General features: G+C 41.5%; 2 protein-coding genes across 2 annotated transcripts; one reads left to right on the forward strand and one right to left on the reverse strand.

The window, feature by feature from the left end:
- The first annotated feature begins 1,756 nt into the window (after positions 1-1,756).
- Positions 1,757-11,375, forward strand: aurka (aurora kinase A). The gene is made up of 9 exons (XM_038967968.1): positions 1,757-2,089; positions 2,239-2,307; positions 7,555-7,978; positions 8,062-8,101; positions 8,260-8,451; positions 8,763-8,901; positions 9,469-9,617; positions 9,820-9,994; positions 10,514-11,375. The coding sequence occupies exons 2-9, from the start codon at positions 2,242-2,244 to the stop codon at positions 10,691-10,693; spliced, it is 1,365 nt and encodes a 454-aa protein (XP_038823896.1). The 5' UTR covers positions 1,757-2,089; positions 2,239-2,241; the 3' UTR covers positions 10,694-11,375.
- Positions 11,376-15,905: 4,530 nt separating this feature from the next.
- slc32a1 (solute carrier family 32 member 1) lies at positions 15,906-18,977 on the reverse strand. Its single transcript, XM_038967976.1, has 2 exons — positions 18,558-18,977; positions 15,906-17,093 (listed from the first exon to the last, which is right to left on the reverse strand). Exons 1-2 carry the CDS (start codon positions 18,975-18,977, stop codon positions 15,906-15,908), a joined length of 1,608 nt encoding a protein of 535 aa, XP_038823904.1.
- Positions 18,978-19,222: the final 245 nt, after the last annotated feature.

Genomic DNA, 19,222 nt, shown 5'->3' on the forward strand with positions numbered 1-19,222 from the left:
GCCTCTTTCTAGAGCTACGACCTGAAGATCACTGATGTCATGATTCAAGCTTTTTTTCCCCGGGTTCCCAGTTGTCTTGAAAGCACCATAAATCCAGAGAATGCCAGACTTTGATGAAAGTTTTATGACAAAATTTGCCCATGAAGGACCGCCGCGCCACCTTCCTGTTCAAGTGAATACAGTACATGATGGTGAGTCCAGAAATGTATTGTATGCTGCTGCATAAATGATGTAATATGCCAGGGAGATATTTATACTGTAGCTAATAAAGTAACACTAAGTGTATGTTGTGTAGTAATCTGTTACCAGCCCATGTGCCTCACCCTAATAATTTGGTCTATTTTCACCTCTTAATTTCGCCTACTGTTCTGACTTGGTGGTGCACATGTGGCCTGTAACCTGTTTTAGAGAAATGTAAAAAACACATTTTGTAAGAGCTTTCATTGTCTTTTTATATGCCCCCTTCATTTATCCTACGGTTCTGACTTGGTGTACAGGGAGAACACTAAGTACAGCCCATGTTCTGAATTCTGTAGCTGTACATTTCAAAAGTGCTGAACAAATAGGTATATTGACTAGATCTGTCCTAGCTCGCTCATTAATGTCTTAATTGAAATTACTGATTGCCTCTTATCCGCTTGTCATCCCCTTATGCCATAGTTAGTACATCTCAATTGTCAGTAGAAACCACATTTGTCAGCCATATGTTTTTTTTAAGGCAGTAAATCAGGCTGAATGAACTGTTTTGCTGCCAGACAAGGCTCCTCTGATAGCCAGGTGTAGCAGGGTTAAGGTGTTGGGACTCTGCTGTTGGGACATATTTATGTAGGCCCTAACAGTTTGTGTGCACCGTTATAGTGCAATTAATGTATTGTTTAGTGTTGTGTTGTGTAGTGGCTATGCTGGCATGCATCCCATATTATTTTTTGCAAAAAAACGGTTTATCAGCTTAGAGTGCGGCGCATCATCCCATGGTATCCGTGAAGGCTACGCACATCAGAAATATCAATGAAATATTATAGTTCCTACACATCACTTTCTATATTCCCAAAAAATAGTCATTTTATAGGCTGTGTTGCTTACCATGTTGTTGTCATGTTGTGTTGCTACCATACTGTGTTGTCGCGTGTTGCTGCCTTGCTATGTTGTTGTATTCGGTCTCTTTTTATGTAATGTAGTGTTGTGTTGTCTCTTGTCGTGATGTGTGTTTTGTCCGGTATTTATGTTATTTATTTTAATCCCAGCCTCCGTCCCCACAGGATGTCTTTTGCGTTTGGTAGGCCGTCATTGTAAATAAGACTTTGTTCTTAACTGACTTGCCTAGTTAAATAAAGGTTAAATAAATTAAAGTAAATAAATAGGCATCAAGCTCATTTCGGTCCTCTAGAACGCAGTCGTAATCTTCCTAGTACGACTCCACAATAATGAGGTGGTGTGTATGTGGGTGCACATCCGTTTCAGCGTGTTTTGGGAGTCGAGCAAGAGTCGACTCGTACGACTCCAACCACAGGAGTCGGAGTCGACTCCAAAAATCCTGGAGTCGTGCACAACTAGTGGTAACAAGTGGAAATCCATCTCGTTATTGCCATTGCCACTGAAATTCCCAGATTGCATTTCGAGTACCACGTTATGACCAAACCTGTGTTAGCCAATGGTTATTTGGAAGAGGGTCGCCCGTCAACCAATCACAGGCCTTAGCGTTTTTAAAGGCATTTAAAAGAGGGATGTTTGAAATTAAACAAGACGCAGTTAGCGAGTCAGTGTGTGATTGACTAGAGTGCAATGTGCATTTTAGTTACACGCTAGTTATCCAGATGAAATATTAATATAGCTACCAAACTCGTGGGCTGATAGCAAATATCGAAATACTATCGAGCTAACGTTTGCGAAACGAGGTTTCTTTCGCTTGGAATCGAAATATCTGGTTTGGCTGACTTGCTAGCTAACGTTAACGAGTTGGCTAACCCGTGCATCAGTTTGCAGAACTGAGAGTCGGCTTGCTAGATTGGGGTTTGGTGTCCAATATTCATCAATACACGACGTAAGAGAAGTCACTGCTGGTTTTTGAACCGTCGTAGCTAAGATTTCGGTAAGTTTAGACCCCATAATCAAGTATGAAATATGGATGTTAACGTTAGGCATACTGAAGCTAGCTAGCTAACGTTAGCTATCAATGTTAGCTAGCTTGCTACTTTTCTTTTGGCTAAATGCGCTAACCACATTTAAATATTTCTACAGAATATGGATGCTGCTAGACTCAAGTTGGCAAAGGACTCGAAGCATCAAAGGCCTGTGTCTGAACACAAGGTCAGTTCTGCATTCTAGTTAACACTGTTCCAACTTTTTGTCATGGAAATACACAGGATGTAACGTTAGCTAGCTATGAAGACAATCCTAACCCCGTTGTTCGTATCACATGATTCAACTAACTAATAATGGTCAGTGTTGGGTAAGCTACCTTTTGAAAATAACTAACTACAATTTACCAAGAAAGTACCAATTAACTAATTCCAGTGAAGTAAGATGCACTAAATTTACCAGTAAGAAAAATCGATGTAACTTAGCTAACGAAAGTTACTTTATACATTATGTAAACATGAATGTGTTAACTGACTTTTCTAGTTGAATAAAATGTAAGTTGCTAGTTCACTATCTGACGTCACATCCAAACTACTTCGTGAGAATTTGTTACAAATATGAAGTGTCATAGACTACAAATTGAAGTAACAGGTCACTTTGGACTCATATTTTAAGTGTAATTTGGCCTATTAAACTAAATGTTTCAAGTGAGAATTAGGCAGGTTTGACGAAATATGAAGGTGATTATTGCCAACTGCACTTTTTTGTTGCCTTGAAGTAGTGTAGATCCAGTAAGCAACACTGCTATATGGCAAAGTATTTAGCGTAGGTACGTGTACCAGTAAAGGGGGTTACATAGTCAATTGTACGACTGAAATGGGTCTTCTGCATTTAACCCAACCTCTCTGAATTGGAGCCAATCAAAGTTTAGACATTTCTGATTTATACAGCCCAAATTTGAAAGAAATAACTTAATCTCATGTGAAGTTACTACTTTACTTACAACCATATGTTTGGTAAAATGAGTACTCAGGGCTGGGCTAAAAGGATACCGACTGTATTGTTAAAGCCTGTGGGTGTTCCAAAAAGCCCATGTCCATAAATACATTTAAATGTCCAAATGTTGTAGACACATTTCTTATCCAAGATTAACTTCTAAAATGATTAAATTACTGTTCGTTGTGTGAAGTTACTAATAACATGGGTGTCTAATTTTATCCATAGACTTGATTAGTTGATTCTGGTGTTACTGCTTGGTTTGTTCGTAACCCTGCACCCTCACTATCCCTCTGTGGCTAAGACACCATGCACAAATTATTTTTGAACGCGGGTTCACACTTGCAGTACTGTTAAATGTGTCTTAAGCCTGCTGTTGTATTGCAAAGGTAGTTGGACCAAAAAACAGAATCACCTGGATGAATGAAGGACAATGTCCTAACCACATGAGTAGTCCAATAGTCAACTTGTCCCTCAATTCCAACTTGTCATCTACTTGTAGGTGTTCTATCCCTGAAATCCTTCAACCGTAATCTTAAAGGCATAACTGCAGCTTGAGTATCTTACTTATATTAAATCTAAAGAAAATGCATGATTACTTAGCTTCATTGCATATTAGTGATGTCAACACATGATCCCAATGTGTTTCAATGCAAACCGGACTTAATGGGAGCATACTGGGCAACAATGGATTTATAGAAGAAAAGGTAAAAATCTGTGGTTATGCCCCTGAGCAAGGCAGTTAACCCACTGTTCCCTGGGTGCTGATGTTGCTTAAGGCAGCCCCCTGCACCTCTTCAGAGGGGTTGTGTTAATGTGGAAGAAACATTTAAAATGTTCACCATATGCCACTGGTTATGGCTCATTAAAAAGATTCTCTGGTACTTTTGTATATTTTGTTGCAACTAGTTCTGAAAGTGGCGCTCACGAGGAGTGACACAATTTCACCTGGTTAATATTGCCTGCTAACCTGGATTTCTTTTAGCTAAATATGCAGGTTTAAAAATATACTAATGTGTATTGATCATAAAGGCCTTGATGTTTATGGTTAGGTACACGTTAGAGCAACGACAGTCCTTTTTCACGAATGCGCACTGCATCGATTATATGCAACGCAGGACACGCTAGATAAACTAGTAATATCATCAACCATGTGTAGTTATAACTAGTGATTATGATTGATTGTTTATTATAATAAGTTTAATGCTAGCTAGCAACTTACCTTGGCTTCTTACTGCATTCGCGTAACAGGCGGGCTCCTCGTGAGGCAGGTGGTTAGAGCGTTGGACTTGTTAAACGTAAGGTTGCAAGATTGAATCCCTGAGCTGACAAGGTAAAAATCTGTCGTTCTACCCCTGAACAAGGCAGTTAACCCACCGTTCCTAGGCGTTCATTGTAAAAAGAATTTGTTCTTAACTTCTCTGGGATATGTGGGATGCTGATGTCCCACTTGGCCAAAAGCCAGTAAAAATGCAGAGCGCCAAATTCAAATATATTACTATAAAAATCGAACTTTCATTAAATCACACATGAAAGATACCAAATTAAAGCTACACATGTCTGATTTCAAAAAGGATTTACCGCGAAAGCACACCAAACGATTGTTAGGTCAGTACTAGAGGTCGACCGATTAATCGGAATGGCCGATTTCAAGTTTTCATAACAATCGTAAATCGGTATTTTTGGGCTTTTTTTTTTTTACACCTTTAATCTTTATTTAACTTGGCAAGTCAGTTAACACATTCTTATTTTCAATGATAGCCTAGGAACGAGGCAGAACGACAGATTTTTAACCTTGTCAGCTCGGGGGATCCAATCTTGCAACCTTACAGTTAACTAGTCCAATGCTCTAACACCTGATTACATTGCACTCCATGAGGAGCCTGCCTGTTAGCGAATGCAGTAATTTGCTAGCTAGCATTAAACTTATCTTATAAAAAAACAATCAATCAATGACTGTCATTGCTCCAATGTGTACTTAACCATAAACATCAATGCCTTTCTTGAAATCAATACACAAGTATATATTTTTAAACCTGCATATTTAGCTAAAAGAAATCCAGGTTAGCAGGCAATATTAACCAGGTGAAATTGTGTCATTTCTCTTGCGTTTATTGCACGCAGAGTCAGGGTATATGCAACAGTTTGGGCCGCCTGGCTCTTTGAGAACTAATTTGTCCGAATTTTACGTAATTATGACAACATTGAAGGTTGTGCAATGTAACAGTAATATTTAGACTCATGGATGCCACCCGTTAGATAAAATACAGAACGGAATAAACGTTTTTGTTTGAGGTGATAGTTTCCGGATTAGTCAAAGGTATATGGTTTAGAGAAATAGTCGACGCGTTATAATTCCTGTAATAACTTGCGGCTGAATTTGAAAGGGGTTCCTTCGTTATTTTACCGTTCATGTCTTCCATAGAGAATGTCTTGATCTACTTCAAATGAGGTCTGTTTCGTGCAGGCTTAAACCGCCTCGACGTTTTGATACCCGTGTAAATCTCACTAGGATAAGGTAACGTTTGTCAACATATCTTCATAAATCCGCTCTACAAAAAAAATGTATCTTCGCTTATATTTAGCGAATATTGATCAGAGTTACCTTGTCCTATGGATATCTACACAGGTGATGTAAACCTACACGAAACACAGACCTTTAAGTGAATCTAAAAATATTTTGTGGGATAAGTGAAGGAACCGCTTTTCAGATTTTGCTAGGTGTCATGGGAATTATGACTCGCACTTTGGTTGTCAATTCTTACCATGCCCATTATTAAAATAGCATTTCCTGCATATAGAAATTAAAGTTTTTGTTTTCAACATTCATCACAGGTAACTTAAACTCTCTTTTTATTCAAACCGTTGAGAGTATTTGTCTCCTAAGCAGACTCTTCAGTATCATTGTCACTTCAGAGCTGTGTGTTAAAATATATATATATATATATATATTTTAAATAAATCGGCCAATTAATCGATCGGCTTTTTTTGTCCTCCAATAATCGGCATCAGCATTGAAAAATCATAATCGGTCGACCTCTAGTCAGTACATAGCCACAGAAACACAGCCATTTTCCCAGTAAAAGATAGTAGTCACAAAAAGCAGAAATTTAGATAAAATTAATCACTAACCTTTTATCTTCAGCAGATGACACTCATAGGACATCAAGTTACACAATACATGTATGTTTAGTTCGATAATGTGCATATTTATATCCAAGAATCTCAGTTTACAATGGCGCCATGTTCAGAAATGCCTCAAAAATATCCGGAGAAATTGCAGAGTGCCACATCAAATAACAGATACTCATCATAAACTTTGAAAGATACATGTTTTACATAGAATTAAAGATACACTTGTTCTTAATGCAACCACTGTCAGATTTCAAAAACTTTACGGAAAAAGCAAACCATGCAATCTGAGACGGCGCTCAGATAGAAACAACATTTCTCCGTCAACAGTCAACAAATACGAAATTACGTCATAAATATTCCCTTACCTTTGATCTTCATCAGAATGCACTCCCAGGAATCCTAATTCCACATTGTTTTGTTCGATAATGTTCATTATTTATGTCCAACTAGCACGTATAGTACACATCCAAATGCTCGCGCAGATCCAGTCGGACAAACTTCAAAATTATATTACAGGTCGAATAAAATTGTCAAACTAAGTAGAGAATCAATCTTTAGGATGTTATCATAAATATTCAATAGCGTTCCAACCGGAGAATTCCTTTGTCTATAGAAGTAATGGAACGCAAGTCGATATCATGTGGAATGTGCGTGACCAGGAACTGGCACTCTGCCAGACCGCTGACTAAACCAGCTTCCATCCGGCCCCACATCACAGTAGAAGCTTCATTCAATGTTCTACAGACTGTTGACATCTAGTGAAAGCCGTATGAAGTGCAAACAGAACCATATCCCACTGGGATTTCAATAGGCGATGGGTTAAATCGACCAGCCTCAGAATTCTCACTTCCTGTTTGGGTTTTCTCCGGTTTTTGCCTGCCAGGAGTTCTGTTATCCAATAGTAATAATAATATGCATATATTAGCATCTGGGAAAGAGTAGGAGGCAGTTCACTTTGGGCACGCTATTCATATAATGTGAAAATGCTGCCCCCTATCCTAGTGAAGTTAACGGACTTGCCTAGTTAAATAAAAAATAAATATGCAACATGTAGTTGAAATGCATTTAGTTCACTACTCAGTTCAACTTGCTACGTGCTGTGGATGGCCTTGTATAAAAGCCTGCATGTCCTGTGGGACTCAATGGCCAGGCTACATTAACACTGCTGTAACTAAAGAAACAGGAAACTGTCATCCTCCTAAATAGGACGAGTCATGGCTTGACCAAAACATTGACTGCAATATCTAGCATGCAACTAACTATTTGGTTGCATAAAGCAGTGTGCTGATATCTTTCTGTGTCTTGCCTTAATAGTACTCGTGACTTCCCTCCCCATATGTTTAGCTTACAAGTGATGGGCCGAAGCGTGTTCCCGTGTCCCAGTCGTCCAGTGGTCACAAACCTGTGGCCTACGCCACACCAGCCCAGCGCGTTCTAGGGCCGTCAAATGGGCCGCAGCGTATCCAGCGATCCATGACCCAGAAGCCGGAGACCACAGTCCCACACACCAAGACCACACAACAGCAAGCTGGTTATCAGAATGTGAATCCTGTTCAACCCCAGCCTAAATCGCAGTCTCAAATACAGAGCCTCAAATCTGTTAAAGGGCAACCTCAAACCCAGACCCCCAAACCTGTCCAGACCCCCAGCCAGTCAAAGGTTCCGACCCTAACCCAGAGCCAGCCAAAGACCCACACCAATGCTTCAACTCCTGCAAGTTCTGAGCCAGCCAGAGCCACTGAACAATCCAAGCAGGAAAAGCCACAAAGTAAGACCCAAAACGTTTTGTAATGGTCAGATTGGATGGTTGGTATTCCTTGGTCCACTCTTACAATTGTTTTGTTTGTTCAGATAAACCTACCAAGAGTGAATCCTCAACTGCTTCTTCAAAGTAAGTGCAGGTGGTTGACTGAACGTTGAATCAGACCAGATGCTGTGATTCTGTTCCAATGTCACTGCCGTAGAATGGTTACAATACACTTCTGCCTCGTTACTGTGACGGTAATGGTTTCTATGGTGTAACTGACTTGGCTGATCTTCCTATTGTAGGAAACGCTGGGCCCTGGAGAACTTTGACATCGGTCGTCCCTTAGGGAAGGGTAAGTTTGGCAACGTGTACCTGGCCAGGGAGCGCCAGACCATGTTCATCCTGGCCCTCAAGGTGCTCTTCAAGAAGCAGCTGGAGAAGGCCGGGGTGGAGCACCAGCTACGGCGGGAAGTGGAGATCCAGTCACACCTCAGGTGGGTGCTGATCATGCCGTCCTAGCTGACATTCAGATGGACTGACTGGTGGTTGTCACGTCTGTTTAGTGCATTGGTCAACTTCTGTTGGGGCATAACAAGGAACAGTCAAATTAATAACCCTCTTCAACAATTGAGTTGTACAGTAATCAGTCCTACATACACAAGGCACTGAGTGGTTGGCTAGTAGGATCAAATATTTTCTGTCTACCAGGCTAGTCCTAGTATCATCCCCTGTGGATGAGTAACACATCAGCCTTAATGTTAAACATGACATTAATGCACCGATTAATTCAGCTTTTCTCTCACAGGCACCCCAATATCCTGCGTCTTTATGGTTACTTTCATGACACGGCTCGTGTTTACCTCATCCTGGAGTTTGCTCCTAAAGGGGAACTGTACAGTGAGCTGCAACGATGCGGAAGCTTTGATGAACAAAGGAGTGCCACGGTAAGAGGAATTTGTATACTTTTAAAAAAGAATTTACTTTGAGAGTAGTTTAACATGGCCCGTGACTATCGTTTGTGGAATTATTTGAAGTGTGGCCTGCGATAGGCATAACGGCAACCACAAACATGGCACCAGTAATGCCATAACTGAACTATGACCTTTGAACGGTTTAGGCTAGACATGGGCAGTTTCCTGCACAATGATTCTGCCGTTAAGATCTGCAGCCACAGCTGGTCTGTTTGTCTGTAGGACACTCGGACTGAGTTGCAGCGTTCTAAATATCAAGATGAACTTAAGTGTCTCTGCTTTCCTGAGCATTCCACTACCGTGACACTTTTTAATCACTTCAAAGCCTACAATCATTTGAATTCAAATTAGTCAGGACTGGATTTGCCAGGTCTTTGTAGTCCTAAATGCCCTTAAAATATTTTTCTGATTATATTATCAAAAATAAGTTATATGAAACATCTTAAATCACGTGCTGAGGCTGCCGTTCCTAAATCTTCCTCATGCGGCTCAGATGTTTGGACACCCTCGGCCTAAATGGAAACCATTCTGTTTCTCCAGTACATCATGGAGCTGGCGGATGCCCTGAACTACTGCCACTCTAAGAAAGTCATCCACCGGGACATCAAGCCTGAGAACCTGCTGCTGGGGGCCAACGGGGAGCTGAAGATAGCAGACTTTGGCTGGTCGGTGCATACGCCCTCCTCAAGGTAACCCCTCCATCCATCACCTTTGTTGGAAGTTTATTCGCAACTTGAGATTGTGCGTCGACATTGATGTGAGGTTAGTTTGCTTTCTGCAGCCGGAAGCATTGTCATGTGGAATAGGGAAGTTGTTACTTTTCCATCTGCTACATTCCTGATGTTTCACCTCACTGAATATACCCTTGATGCTCTTCCACCCTCTGTCCAGGAGGTCGACTCTGTGTGGCACTCTGGACTACCTGCCTCCAGAGATGATTGAGGGCAGAACCCATGATGAGAAGGTGGATCTGTGGAGCCTGGGGGTGCTCTGCTATGAGTTCCTTGTGGGACGCCCTCCATTTGAGACCAAGAACAATGAGGACACTTATCGCAAGATCTCACGGGTCAGAACTGACTAAAGTTATTTTATGTGGAGCTGTTGGTGTTGCTTTACAATTGGGATAGAAAACAATATTTAACGGCAGCAAGACACGTTGATTCAGCTTTGCGCCTATTGGTTTACGTCTAGGTCAAATTGTATTTGTCACATGCTTTGTAAACAACCGGTGTAGACTTATGGTGAAATGCATACTTTAAACCATGCTTAGATAACGTCATCTGGTGCTCAGTTGGTAAGAGCTTAGAGCTTGCTGTGAATTGGTCTCTTATTTAGCTGTTTGGTATTGGTTGACAGGAAAGTCCATTTATTAATGCCTTCACTATCGATTCAACTTGAATAGTTTTATAAAAACGTGGAATGTTCTTTCACCCAGTTTAAAACGCGGTGCTGGTAACACCACGGTAGTGTTTATTTCCTGCACGGATCATGTCGACTATGTATTGGTAGATGTTTAGGATTAAACTGAACAGGTTTATGTTATATACCTGGAACACAACTCTGAATCCACCTCTCCTTCTTGCAGGTGGAGTTCACTTACCCGGTTCACGTTGGCGCCGGCAGCAGAGACCTAATAGACAAACTGCTGAAGCACAACCCTCTCCACAGGCTCCCTATCCAGGGTGTCCTGACCCATCCCTGGGTGGTGGAGAAATCTACCAAGACGCCCACTGCCATGTCTCACAGCCCAGAGCAAAACAAATGAGGACCGTTGCATGGTGTTTCAGAAATCCTGGTTGGAAGTTTCCCACCACCTACACAGTACTGTGGTCACGGTCGTGTTCATTAAGGCGTGTAACAAAAGTCATCATTCTTGGACTGCTTCAGTCGTTAGTTTGCTGTCTAATGAACATGACACATGCTTGACTATACTAAAACTTGACTTCACTGCTATGGATAACTTGGCTTTCTTCTTCTCTATGAATGTATTGTCATCTGGCGTCTTGATGCCCTTCTGTAAGTTCTGCTGCCTTTTCTATGGCATTTTATCTTTGTAAATATTTTACTGTTTTGTTAGTAAAATTATGAGAATTTTGTGGTATTCACTGTCATTACTTGAATAAATATATTGGCTTGACATGTTGTTGCAGTGTTCATGAGGGATAGGAGGTTACAATGCCAAACTTGCAATGGAGCATCATTCAAATCTGTTTTTAATTTTTTACTTTGAGGTAGCCTAATATATCTAATGCACATGTTATATGGAGAACTACAGTACATTTAAGTTTACTTTGTTCAAATCATTCAGGTACAGTAGCCAGAACCCTTTTCACTGGTAATGGCAACGCCCTTGAGTGCCACTAGATGGCGTACCACTCATTCTCATGAAGCAGCCATATATCAACATTTTGACTGATCCGGAGAAATAAAGAATTTGCTCTAAATTTTCTTGTGACTACTTGGTCTGTACGTTACATTCACTTCCAATATCATTTGAATATACTATGTAACGCAACCCTCTGTTTAATCACAAAGGCGTGATTCCATAGTTGGCTATATTCTAATTATAGCTCGATGGTAAGCGACGCAATTAATCATTCCCTGTGCCTCGTCGCTGTACTATACCTCTACGTTCAGGTGTCAGTGTCGTTAAACGCAAGTGCTGAATGAGCAGCCATTTTAACACTCCAGTTGGTTGAGCGTTTGCGTCACGAATTTAGTTTGGCACTGGTCCGATACTCCCATCAGTTATGCCGTTAATGATTTGATTTCCTTGTACCTGGGGACGATCAACCATACCGCCACTGATGTGATTTTGAAAAGGCAACTAAGCGAAGTCTAAATGTAACTAAATTGCTATAGTAATTTCTGTGAATAAAATATCGACTCTCAGCTCAAATACTTTCATATTAGTGTGTACACCCCTTTCAAATGAGTGGAATCAGCAATTTTGGCTACAGCCATCGCTGACAATGTATTTTATTTATTTAACCTTTAACTAGGCATGTCGGTTAAGAATAAATTAATTTCAATGACGGCCTAGGAACAGTGGGTTAACTGCCTTGTTCAGGGGAAGAACAGATTTTTACCTTGTCAGCTCAGGGATTTGATCTTGTAACTTTTCGGTTACTAGTCCAGCTCTCTAACCACTAGGCTACCCTGCCGCCCCAAAGTCAAGCACACAGCCATGCAATCTCCATAGACAAACATTGGCAGTAGAATGGCCTTGCAGAAGAGCTGTGACTTTCAACATGGCACCATCATTGGATGCCACCTTTGCAACAAGTCAGTTGGTCAGATTTCTGCTCAGCTAGCGCTCCCCCGGTCAACTGTAAGTGCTGTTAATGTGAAGTGGAAACCTCTAGACGCAACAAAGGCTCAGCCATGAAGTGGTAGGCCACACTAGCTCACAGAATGGCACCACTGAGTGCTATAGCGTGTAAAAATTGTCTGTCCTCGGTTGCAACACTTGAGTTTCAAACTGCCTCTGGAAGCAACATCACAAGAACTGTTTGTCGGGAGCTTCATAGAATGGGTTTCCATGGCCGAGGAGCCGCACGCACACAAGCCAAAGATCACAATGCCAAGTGTCAGCTGGAGTGGTGTAAAGCTCGCTGCCATTGGACTCTGGAGCAGTAGAAACGCGTCCTGAGTGATGAATCACGCTTCACCATCTGGCAGTCTGATGGACGAATCTGGGTTTGACTGATGCCAGGAGAACTCTACCTGCCTGAATGCATAGTGCCAACAAGTTTGGTGGATGAGGAATAATGGTCTAGGGCTGTGGATCAGGCCCCTTAGTTCCAGTGAAGGGAAATCTTAAGGCTACAGCATACAATGAGAACTAGATGATTCTGTGCTTCCAACTTTGTGGCAACAGTTTGGGGAAGGCCCTTTCCTGTTTCAGCATGCCAATGTCCCCAAGCACTAAGTGAGGTCCATACAGAAATGGTTAGTTGAGATTGGTGTGGAAGAACTTGACTGGCCTGTACATAGCCCTGACCTGAACCCCATCTAATGCCTTTGGGATGAATTAGGACGTCGACTGCGGGCCTAATCGCCCAACATCAGTGCCCGACCTCACTAATGCTCTTGTGGCTGAATGGAAGAAAGTCCCTGCAGCAATGTTCCAACATCTAGCGGAAAGCCTTCCCAGAAGAGTGGAGGCTGTTATAGCAGGAAAGGGAGAATAACTCCATATTAATGCCCATGATATTAGAATGAGATGTTCGATGAGCAGGTGTCCACATACTTTTGGTCGTGTAGTGTAGTCAGACAGCAACGCCTCTTTTCGTCTCATCTTTTCCATGTTCTAATCTCATCCTCTTTAGTAGCCTACTTTCAGCTGTAGAGCGTGCAGATTGGGCTGAGGTAGACAGAGCTACTGTAAACCTCTGTCAATGCCCATGTATGCATTTACATCAACAGATTGTAAACCTTATGGAGATGGACTGTGTACGATGTGCAGGTCCTCCCAAATAGGCCTGCGGTCCAGATGCAATTTTTTTTTTTAACACGCAATCCACATGTTCGATGAACAGGCAGGCCTATCTGCTTGTGCCCCACAGCAAAAATCTGGAAAATAGCATACCGTCTGTTATAACTTCATTCCGCTAAATTTATACAAGCATGATGAACCAAAGTGGACTAGGCCTATAAACTGCACATAACCTTAAACTATTAACCTTTAGGCTACCGTTTTCTTTATTCTATATAGCGTTGTAGATATACAGGGCTAGGCTATTCCAAGCAATAGCAAAAGCTACTGTCATTATAGACAATTACTGGCTAAAATGTACCATTAATCGAAGCAAACCGTAACAATTATGACACGTGACTTGTGCACCTGCATTCACTGTTGGCAGTGCTCACTTGGACCTCTTTCTCTCTCTCGCGCGCGCGCTTAAAAACAACACATATTTAATTAACTGAAACATTACCTTTTTGGTCTTGAATGTAATTACATACTTCCTGTAATTCAGAGTGGCTATTACACAGGAATAACACTCATAAAATGTTAATCATTAAACAAAACCATGCATGTATTTTTTATTATTAATCGTATATATGAAAAAAAATCTCAAAGTATTCTTCAACATTTTTTTTACATATTTTATTCTATTTATAGAGAAAAAAAATACATGTTTCTAACGGTTTTCGTTTTCATCACATAAAACCACACACATGTATACAATATAATTTCACTTATTTCTTTATTCTTTAATATTCATTTTCACGATATATGATAACGATTTATGAGATATAGGCTACATTCCATCTTTTTGAAACCACAATAACACTACACATACGGTTTGATAACATTTCCACATGACCCGTTGGATTGCACAGAATGAAAAATGTCTTTATGCACATGTTCTTCTTTGTATGATGTCTTCATATTTGTATGATTCAGACACTTGATTCCGGACCTCGAATTATTCAAATTAATATCGCATGAATAGTTTACAATTAAAATGCATAATGTGAAACAGGGGATAACTTCAAATTGAGAGTGACATAATTCCATGTGGGTTGGCTGTTCTTACTGACGCGACAGTATTTTCCTCTGTCTAGGGCGAATATGGGTCAAATGACTGGAACTTGTGGTCCTAAAACGCCGTCCTCCGAACGCTAACGACATAGTTTTTTACTTCAAGGGCATTTGCCGTTTTTTTTCTCACAATTTCATGTGCGACAGGTAAGTGTAAGCCTAACGATATGTTGTAGGCTAATGGTTATTCATTCAAATATCCAAAACACGTCTTTCCTTATTCTGGTTATAACCGATTTCTTTTCCACCTTCCAATTCCAGAATGATTTTCTTATCTGTCTCAATATCATACATTCAATGCATAGTTAAAGTAGCTGTGTATGTAATTAGACCACTATAATCATACTGTTTCCATTATAGCGCTTGGAGAGAACAATTACTTCTCAATAAAGATATTTGGGATATTCCTAGTATTCAGTAACACATTATATGGGCATCATCCATGATATGTATAGGTGTAGGCCGTCATTGTAAATAAGAGTTTGTTCTTAACTGGCTTGCCTTGTTAAATAAAGGTTAAATAAATGTAAAAAATGTATTCTATTTATTCTGTCTTGGTGATATACTTTATTGCCATTATATTAGTTGTCATCATGATAGGTCCACATTACAATATTTGAAATATTGCAAATAATTTAGAAGAAGAAAATGGCATCATATCAAAACGCACAACTTCGTTTATACCATTTAGTCACATTATGCCGTTGATTTGTCAAAGTCTACAACCACACGCACTCCTATAATAAAAGCTCCTGGAAAGAACCAACAAGGGTTGGTTGGCACCCCTAAAGGTTCTATATAGCACCCTTTTGTGGGGTTCTTTGATCAGAACCCCCGGGGGTTCTTCTCCACTGAACCAAACGTTTTTCAATATAGAACCCTTGGGTTCCATATAGGGTTCTAGACCAACGTTGGTTCTATATAGAACCTTAAGTTGTGCCATACATGAAGCAAGCATAGAACCCTTTTTGGTTCTCTCCAGAAGCTTTTTTTCTAAGAATGTAAACTTGAATGTCAAATGAAATGGCTCTCCAGGTGGCACGTGACCTCCATAGAGACATGAAAAGACGCATTGCTCATTTAGCAATTTTGTTTAGGTCGATTGAACTATTGTAAACCTTCACTCCACTGAAACATATGGATATTCATTTAGTCATATTTAGGCTATACATTACAAGTTGAATTGTCCATATCGTGTGTCATGTTTTGTGACTTTTGTGTCTCTCACTCTCCGCAAGCGCACGCGTGTGTGTCAATGCAAGGGTGTAATGAGCACGCGCAAATGTGTGCGTGCACTGCATTTTGTGCGCGCATTTATTTCGCATGAATTGTGTAAGCATGGGCTGACTGCGCTCAGTGGTGATTTCAGTTATTCACTTTAAGATGTATGTGCAGTAACATCTATATCCAGCAGACTGTGGCTTGGCTAATCTTCTATGCCATATTTATAAGCTTCTATGAGTCCTTCCATTGAGTGGATGAAACCGGAGATAGCGCATATGCCTCCTATTACAAATATAGCGACATCAAAGAATACGTGGTGCCATAGCAGCTTTCTCCATAGCAGCTTGAGGTGGAAGAGGCTGGGGAGCAGAAAGCACAGCCCTGCGCCCGTCAGGCTGCCGGTAAGACCCATGAGAAGGGCAAAATGCGGTACATAAATGGCCATGAGCAACGTGAACACCACAAGACTGCATCTGAGAGAGAGGCCCCACGCTTTCAGGCGTCCATCGCCCCCGTAGCAATTTGGGAACCACGTGCGTTCTTGTTCATTAAAAAATGATTTCTCCAAAACCTCGACTGCAGCGAAGAATGGCAATGGGTATGACAGTAAGGCTTTGGACACTAAGAATAGGTTTACGACAGCCCGGATGGTTGACGGCAGGTTGTCGGTGATGACCTCCTTGGTGGCATCCGCCCAAGTCAGGTAGGCCACGAGGGCGAACAGGCCTTTGAGGACACACGCGGCGATGTGGGTCCAGTTCATCATGCAGTGGAACTCGCTGGGCTTCTGCATGTTCCCCTCGAGGGACGGAAGGAAAATCTGAGAGGTGTAACTGAACACAATGATTCCAATAGAAATTGGGAACTTCTTTACATCGATGTAGAATTTGACTTTGTCCCAGGCCCAGTCACGCGCCCTGGAGAGGCAGTAGGCAATTACCAGGATGTTGATGACGAAGTGCGCGATAGTGCACAGCAAGCTGAATTTTGAGACGGATTTGAGGTTCTTGAGGAAGGCGCAGGGTAGCAGGGCGACGGTGGCCACTATGGCCCAGGACTTCTGAGAGATAGGAAGCGTGGGAAAGCTGTTGTACATCAGGTTACCGCTCACAACTACGTACAGGATACACGTCATTACCAGCTCAATGATCTGGGCTACATTCACGATATGACCACCTAAAGATGGAAACCTCGGCTGACAACACGCGTTGGCTATGTCCACGTATGTGTCCCTCACACGCACCAGTTGACCGTCTTCGTCCTCCTCATACAGGCAGGCGATGAGGATTTTCCCCGTGTAGCAACATACCACGGCGGCGAAAATAATGAGAAACAGTCCGAGGTAGCCCCCGTGGAGAATGGCGTATGGTAAACCCAGAACGAACATCCCCTGAAAACACAAAAATACACAATATGGAGATGGATTGGCCTATGGGAACAACGCATAACCAGTCCACAATATAGGAAATCCAATACAATAGGCTATATAAAATGTGGGTTTTGCTTGGTAATAACTAATGCGTTGTAATAAAGCCTAAACATATGCTATATATACATGACAGTATAGCTTAAAGCTACGTGTTTGTAGCATTCAATGGTTGACATGGGTATGGACATAATAAACACAAAATGGGTTGGCCAATTCCAGATTATAATATATATTTGTGTAGTATTTGTTGATCATAACGTCATGCATTATAAGTATTATAATATATTCTATGTGTAACATGATTCAATGGTGGATATAATGCATGTGTTCTGGTGGGGATTCCATTTCGCTGTGAGCGTGCCCATTCCAGCTAATTGTGTTAACGTCATTAAGGGGTTCTAAAGGAGACACGTCTTGACGTAACGGTGACTGCCATGATGATGACTATAGCCGGAATAACGTATGATGGGACGGCGCTTGGCTTGGGGACTTTTTTTGCCTCATTTTAGAATTTAATAGGATCAACCATAAGCTCTTTATGGGATCTAAACAGGAACAAAGCAACACATCATACGAAATACACTGTCGAGTAAATGTTAACATTTAAACGGTCACCATATATTAATTACATGGTTGTAGGTGATGGACACGCGTAATGTAATGGTGAAGTGCGTTATAAAATGGCTATAACGTATCGGAAAGACTATCGAGAAAAGCACAGAGCCGCATAGATTAGGCTATATCTTAATGACCTTGATGAGATGGTTATCTAGAAGGTCACCTGTCGATCTGAAGGGGAGATCCTTTTAAATAGTAGAGCTGCTACTTGAATGCACGCCGGATCGAGAGAGCCAAGCTCGTGCGTAAAACCGCATCAATGGATCCAGTACGTCATTTTCTTTTGTCAAATGAAAGTCTATGGGTCTCCTCCATGGAATTAGACTATTTCAGTATATTTCATCATTATTCTCTAGGCTATGTGTATGGCTTCATATAATGAAATACAACAAAACATTACGTTTCACGCCCAGCGGTTATCTTCTTATTCTAACACCCCCGCTCATTATGATCCTATCCAAATCACATAAATGATCGATGTGTTCAAATAGCCCAATTCATCTCTAAATCCTACATCAAAACGAAATATCCTGTCAGATGGGCTCGTTCTTCTTCTTTATTTTTCATAAGGAACCCTTGGTAGTCTAATTGGTTGTCTATATCGACTGCCGTAACCCATCTCCATGTGCCGTTTTCAAGTATTCATTTCATGGTTGCAATCTGTTTGAAGGAAAAGCTATGTATATTTCTTTACTTTTGGCTGTGGCAGGTAACACGACAAAATGAATGAATGAAGGAGTGAATGAGGGGAAGAGGACACTAGCAAAACCTATGAAGTTTCATCTGGTTATCTGAATGCGTGTTTACCTGAATTGCATTGGTGACGTTCCAGCCCGCTTCCCAAGCGGTGATTTTTGGTGATTTTTCTTCTTCGCCCAGACCTGAGGCTTTAGAACCGGAGGGCGGGGGTCCGGTGCCATCTCTCTGGTAGTGGCTGTCCCCGGTCGCCATTCCGTCTTCTCCTACAGCCATCCCACCCTCTCCACTCCCTTCTCCAGCGTCTCCACCACTCATTTCATCCGATTTCATGATGTCCATCTGCAGTCCTTGCCGGTGATCGTAATCCAAATCATCGCATGCGGCGAAGCCCAGTCCCTCCTCGTCTGTGGCGGCCTGGAAGCCCATCCTGGCCATCATCCCGCTCACCTTCGCAGTGGATTTATTCGACATGGAAGTTGCCGCATTTGACAGTTTATTTTGAAACTTGCTTCGAATTAAATGTGCCATTGTGTCTTCCTCTGTCTGGTTTACCTAGTCGGTGACGTTTTTTCCCCTAATTCAAATACAATAAATTGTCAACAACTTTAGTTTGCAGGTATGATTCTGTACATTAATAAAACGAGGCTATGGTACAAACGGTGGTTTTATAAAGCCCTGATGGATGTTCAGTTGCTATCTCCACTTCTTGATCATCCCCAGGTTCATGTCACCTTCAGACGTCGGCGCTCCGTCTCTGCATCTTGTTAACGCAC

Source organism: Salvelinus namaycush, chromosome 2 (genome assembly GCF_016432855.1).
Source record: "Salvelinus namaycush isolate Seneca chromosome 2, SaNama_1.0, whole genome shotgun sequence".
In the NCBI taxonomy this organism is placed as follows: domain Eukaryota; kingdom Metazoa; phylum Chordata; class Actinopteri; order Salmoniformes; family Salmonidae; genus Salvelinus; species Salvelinus namaycush.

What these genes read in the sequence shown, in the direction of transcription:
- aurka (XM_038967968.1), top strand. Translation starts at nt 2,242, where the DNA reads ATGGATGCTGCTAGACTCAAGTTGGCAAAGGACTCGAAGCATCAAAGG. An exon ending in GGCCTGTGTCTGAACACAAG is followed by an intron (nt 2,308 to 7,554) that starts GTCAGTTCTGCA and finishes CCATATGTTTAG; the next exon opens with CTTACAAGTGATGGGCCGAA. An exon ending in ATGAACAAAGGAGTGCCACG is followed by an intron (nt 8,902 to 9,468) that starts GTAAGAGGAATT and finishes CTGTTTCTCCAG; the next exon opens with TACATCATGGAGCTGGCGGA.
- slc32a1 (XM_038967976.1), bottom strand. Translation starts at nt 18,977, where the DNA reads ATGGCACATTTAATTCGAAGCAAGTTTCAAAATAAACTGTCAAATGCG. An exon ending in ACGTCACCAATGCAATTCAG is followed by an intron (nt 17,094 to 18,557) that starts GTAAACACGCAT and finishes TTGTGTTTTCAG; the next exon opens with GGGATGTTCGTTCTGGGTTT.